Below are 5,676 nucleotides of genomic sequence, written 5' to 3'. Positions count from 1 at the left end.
GCGCCGTGGGTCGCCGCCTGACGGCCGGCGGCGCGGGACCCCCGGAGAGGGCCCAGCCACTCGGGATGCCGAAACCGCAGCTCTCCGCTGCAAATTTCCTTCTGTTTTTTTTCTCCTTACTTTAACCGAATGAGTTCATTCTTGAGAGCAAACCGACGCGTGGTCCCGTCCCTGCAGGGCACAGCGTCGACCCGGGCTCAGCGGGGCTGCTGGGGCGCCGGGGGCCCCGCTCCAAGCAGCCCTTCATGGTGACATTTTTCCGGGCGAGCCCCAGCCCCGCGCGTGTTACGCGGGCAGCCAAGCCCCCGAGGAGGCGGCAGCCCAAGAAGACGAACGACCTCCCACATCCAAATAAGCTGCCGGGAATTTTTGGTAAGAACCTTTGGGGCAAGAAGCGGTCCCCATAAAAAAAAAATGGGCTCTGCTGTTGCCATGATCAAGGGACCTTTTGTTAGTACCCTGCCCTGAAAGGAATCCTAATTTTGGCCCAGAAATGCAGCCCAGGGGAGCAGAGCGAAGAGCTCTGGGGTTTCAGGATTGGGGTTGTTTGCAGTTCAAGAGGTGCAGTGGGTCTGGGGCGCGGGTGCCCCCCGAGGGGATGGTGTTTCGTGGCGTTTTCGGGGGGTCACCCCAGGAGGGTGTCACGGCCCTGGGAAGCCACTCGGGCAGGAGGGGAGCGGGAAGCCCCAGCTCTTCTGAGCTCATTTAGCTTGGGAAACCCTCAAAACCAACTCCGCCATGAGCAGAGCTGGGATTTAGCCCTTCCCAGGCTGAATCCCCTCATCCCGATGTTGGAGCAATAAACGTCAGGCCAGTTTGAAGCTTCTTTTCCCTTTGTGCAACCACGGAGGCTCCTCTTCTTTTGTTCTTCCAGACTAACCCCGATCGCGTGGGCTGTTCAAGCCCACCCTTGAGCGGGGATGGCTGCAGCCGGGGTGGGGTGGTCGGGATGCTGGCACCGCGGGGCTGATGCTGCCTGTCCCCTTCTCCCGCAGACGATGTCCACGCCACGGACGGGCGGCAGGTCTGCCGGCGCCACGAGCTCTACGTCAGCTTTCAGGACCTCGGCTGGCTGGTACTTGTCTACCGGGAGAAGTAAACGCAAAAAAAAAAAAAACCCCATCGTCCTCCCCGGGGCTCCCTCCCAGCCTGGCTTCTCCTGCCCACAAAGTGATCTGAGCGGCACAGGGCAGCCCCATCCCGGGAGCTGGGAGGGCAAACACGAACTGCCACAGCCCCAAACCCCACTGGTGATCCTGAACAGCTTATGGCTCAATCCGAAAAATCAAAGTAGACCCTTGCTGCTGGCACGGCCAGCTGGGTTGTTTTTGCAGGTGGGGAATGGATGAAGGGGTGCAGAAAGCGTGAAGCTCATGGCGTAACCAGTGTAAACTTTTTTTTCTTTTGCAGGACTGGGTGATCGCCCCGCAGGGGTACTCAGCCTACTACTGTGAGGGGGAGTGCGCCTTCCCCCTGGACTCCTGCATGAACGCCACCAACCACGCCATCCTGCAGTCCCTGGTCAGTGCAACCCGCAATGGCAGCCCCCGGGGGGGGGGGAATGCTGGGGGGCCCTGGGGGAGCAGTTGGAGCCCAGTGGGTCCCGATGGAGAGCTGGATTTGGGGCTGGGCGCCCCTGGGTTTGAGAGTGTTTAAGGTCAGAGGGTGCAGTTTAGCTCCGGTTCCCAATGGAACCAGTTTAGTTCCAGTTCCAAGCATCGGTGGGTGCATGAACATCTGGAGATGGGTGCTCCCCTGTCAGCTGGTGGGCAAGGGCATCGTGTCGCCCGTGCATCCTCCTCGCCAGCCACGCGCGAGGGTTTCGTCTGAGGTCCCATGAAGCACCGCTGTGGCTCAGCGCCCAAACATTGGGCTCAGCATATTCTAAGCAGGAAGGCTTTAATGCCCCGTTTTTCCCAAACCCACCCCGCATCCCAGCCGGTGCTTTAATTTCTGGAATTTCCTGCCCTGTGAGTGTTTGATTTCCCAATGGCAGAGTCACACCGGCTCTGGTGTTCGCGGTTAATTACAGGGAGCGCCGAGTCCTCGGCCAAGCCTTTGAAGGTGCTGCCTGGCGGGGTTTAATTTTTGCATTGACAAAGCTGCCAGAGGCCCCGTCCAGGGCTGGGCACGATCCTGGCAGCGACGGGGAGAGGTCCCCTTCCCCCCCACACACCCACCCACCACCCCCAAACCCAACACTCTTCCCAAAACGGAGCCGTTTGGGCAGGACGTGAATCACCTGGTGCCCGGATCCGGCCCTTCTGGGAAGCACCGGGGCAAACGCGGCCGGGGAGCCATGCCAGCCCCGGCCGGTGCCGCAAATAGCAGGGTTTGACAGCAAAAACACCGGACTTCCGAACTAGGAGAGCTCGGCTGCCCCTGCAATAAATTAATCGCACATGTCGGGTAAAGCCGGCAAGGGCTGCGTGCGTCCGGCAGCCTGTGAACCTCCCAGCTTACGCTGTACGGCAAATTACCGGGATAACCTGTGTCCTGAGCAGGGTACGAAGGAGCCGAAGGAGAGTTGTGTTCAGAAAGGTGTTGTGTACTTAAGATTTTAGTGCAATACGTTAAATTTGGGGCAGCACTGAGCCCTGAAGGAGAATCTCTATTGCAACAGCATCCAGCACCCCCCACCCACACAGGAGTGAGACTCGTGCTGCCCCGATTTATTGGTTTTTTTAGCCATTTGCCTATTTACAGTGAGAAAAGCGCTCAGAAATCCCAAATTAATGAAGGGGCTGCCTCGCCCGCGCAGTGCCATGAGCCCCGATCCAATATAAACTGCAGCAAGGACTGCCCAGAGTTTAGAATAAATATTTTTGCAAAAAGCTGGAAATAATCTCCCCATTCACCCAGGCTTTCTGCAGTCAAGAGCTGGTTTGATGCTTTTTCTTCTGCCCGGAGCCACGTTCGCCGGCGCTGACGGGCTCCATCCATCCCCCAGGTCCACCTGATGAAGCCCGAGGCCGTGCCCAAGGCGTGCTGTGCCCCCACGAAGCTCAGTGCCACCTCCGTCCTCTACTATGACAGCAACAACAACGTCATCCTCAAGAAGCACCGCAACATGGTGGTGAAATCATGCGGCTGCCACTGACGGCCAGGTCCCATCCCCGTCCCCGAACGTCCCATCCCGTCCCCACCAGAGCAACGTGACACTGGGTCCCTGCTGCGTGTGTGGAAGAGGAGTTTCACGGGCTGCATCATAGCAAAGTCCATTAATAATAATAATTAACAAAAATAAATCCCTCCCACCCCTTCCTAGAAGTGGATGTAAATAGTATAAAACTTTTATTCTCTTACTACACTTAATGAGACATACATATATATACATATATATATATATATATGAAAGAGAGGATTTGTGGCTGGTTACGTGTCCGTTTGGTTCGTGGCTGATGTGTTTTCCCCTCGCGCTGCTGGCTCACAGGCTGCTGCAGTCTCTGGTGTTCACGGAGGCAGTTTGGGCTGAAGGGTAATTAGGACAAGGGAGGAGGCATCCGAGTTGCTCTGGGATGGAGCTGTTTCCAGCCATGTATGTCCAACTCACTCACCTCTAACCAGCGCTTTTAATTCCCTTAATGAAAACACTGTCGGCCAATTAAGTAGCTGGCTGACTAACCCGCTCCTGTTTACTTAAAGTTCACAAAACTCAGCCAGTTGAAAAAAAAAAATAAAAATCCGTATTGACCTACGACACTGTTATAAAATAAATGCCTAGTTTGGAAAGTAAACACGTAGTTTCTCTTGCTGCTTGTTTTTTAATAAATGTCACAGCACAGAAGCGCTCTGTTCAGCGGACAGAATTTCGCAACAAAAAAAAAAATACTCTGGATTGGCTAAAATCGCACCTATTTGCTTGAAAAGAAGCCTCGCTAAAGCGTTGTGATGTGAGGTTTAGGTCAGGCTGTGTCTCCCCAGCCAGGAGAGCGGCTGCGCTCGCTGGTGGATGCTTCCCGTGGGCTCACGACGGGGCTGCAGCCGCACCAGCCCCGGCCCCGGGCAGCTTCCCTGTGCTATTTGCACAATTAAGTTACATATTTGCTCTGATTTTAAAAGTAAACGGCCTGGCCTGTTTCTCAGCTCGGGTACCCGGGGAACCTTGCGTCACTGAACAAATAACGAGCCTGGCTCAGCCAAATGCAAAGAAAAAAATCCCAATAAACCCACCAAAATAAGAAAGATCTGCTCCCTGCCAATGCCTGGCTTCCTGAGAAAAGGTCTCGTCTCTTCGGAAAGATTTCCTCTGCCGACTAATTCCACATGAAATCCAGCTCAGGATGCGATCGCGGCTCCGTGCGACGTGGTGCCTTCCGCAGACAGAGAGCCCAGGGCTTCCATCGACTCCCTCCATCGAGCAAGGGCTCTCCCTGGTTCAGGTGTGGCTGAAGATTTCTGCAAGGTCCGTCTTCAAAAATTTGAGATTTAAACAACAAAAAGACAGGAGCAAGGAAGGGAAATGCTGGGTTGGTTTGTCTGTTTGTCAGGTACCACGTCTGAGTGCCCGTATCTCACCTTGTCCCAGTTGTAGGGCAATGCACGACCCCCAACAGCGTGGAAAACCAGCAGGCGAATAAAAGCAACACCCCTGATCTGTGAGCGGCTGGGCTGGCGAAACCGAAAATCCCCAATTGCACAAGCTCTTAAAAACATCCCCTAAACCCCAGCCCCGCACACATGACCCTCGCCCCTGCCCTGGCAGCCCCGTCCCGCCTGCCAACGCCTGTGCAAGCTCAAAACCACACACCCCTGCCTCTCCGCAAACACACACTCCCAGAAGTACCCAGTGCCGTAATTTCATAGGGAACCCCAAATCAATCACTTTCCAACGCTGGGGTTACCTTTATGGTGCACGGCCGGAGCTACCCGCTGACGGGAACTATAAATGCACGCGCCTATCCCGCTCTGCAAACCAGAGTTTGGAAATTAAACCCCTTCCTACAGCCTCATCACTACTATTTTTTTCTTCTTCTATCACCCAAAGGGCTTCTTCATTTCCTCACGCTCCTTGGCCAGCCCTTGTCCTCCCACTTGCACATCCCGGTAAAAGCCCTCCCTCTCGGATGGAGATGGAGTTGGACCAGGCTCGCTTCCCAGCAGGACGGCAGCCAGCCAGGGACCTGCCTCCCTCTGCTGATGGGAAATGACACTACAGAGCCAGGGACACGCCAGAAAAAGCCTCCGCGAGATCCTGCTGCGGAAAAAGCATGAGAGATTCGGCTCTGCTCTTCTTTGCCCCGGCACGGGTAGCTTCCCCCGGAGCCAGGATTTAGGCACCAGATTTGAGAAGATGAGGGCAAATGCAAAAAAAAAAAAAGCATCTTTGCTCAAAAGCAAAGACCATCCTCACACGGTGCGAATTCAACAGCCAGGGTTGGGTCCTCAGTACTTTTAAAACTAGGTTTTATTTTTACCTAACAGAAAGTCTTTCCAGAACACAGCAGCAGAACCGGCCCTGCCCCGCTCGGGGCAGCACAGGATGGCGCAGGCTGAAAAGCGATTTATCCTCGGGTGGGTCGGACCCCCCGCAGCGCTGTCCACGGGCACGTTCACGCCAAGCTTTACAGGGGAGTTTCAACAGAAGCCGTGGGAGCTGGGCACCGCTGGGGGGGTCGCAGGGCTGTCCCACCCCAGCCAGCTCGCCGGCCCCTCCTGGCCAGGCTCACCCCATCC

The 5,676-nt window shown here is 55.5% G+C and overlaps 2 protein-coding genes across 2 annotated transcripts in view; one reads left to right on the top strand and one right to left on the bottom strand.

The window, feature by feature from the left end:
- LOC103923777 (bone morphogenetic protein 8A-like) overlaps positions 1-3,216 on the top strand; it is a 13,664-nt gene extending 10,448 nt beyond the window's left edge. Inside the window, exons 2-5 of the mRNA XM_009332203.1 lie at positions 178-372; positions 996-1,075; positions 1,411-1,521; positions 2,951-3,216. Coding sequence (XP_009330478.1) covers positions 178-372; positions 996-1,075; positions 1,411-1,521; positions 2,951-3,100 — 536 coding nt within the window. The 3' untranslated portion in view covers positions 3,101-3,216. The remainder of the gene's footprint in view (positions 1-177; positions 373-995; positions 1,076-1,410; positions 1,522-2,950) is intronic.
- A 1,761-nt stretch (positions 3,217-4,977) lies between these two features.
- The window catches only part of PPIE (peptidylprolyl isomerase E (cyclophilin E)), a 3,797-nt gene continuing 3,098 nt past the window's right edge, over positions 4,978-5,676 (bottom strand). The window contains exon 8 of the mRNA XM_009332202.1: positions 4,978-5,136. Coding sequence (XP_009330477.1) covers positions 4,978-5,136 — 159 coding nt within the window. The remainder of the gene's footprint in view (positions 5,137-5,676) is intronic.

The sequence above is a fragment of the Pygoscelis adeliae genome, unplaced genomic scaffold, assembly GCF_000699105.1.
Source record: "Pygoscelis adeliae isolate BGI_AS28 unplaced genomic scaffold, ASM69910v1 Scaffold359, whole genome shotgun sequence".
NCBI classification, from domain to species: Eukaryota; Metazoa; Chordata; class Aves; order Sphenisciformes; family Spheniscidae; genus Pygoscelis; species Pygoscelis adeliae.
The sequence above is the reverse complement of the archived record's forward strand: the minus strand, read 5'-3'. Positions and strand labels throughout refer to the sequence as shown.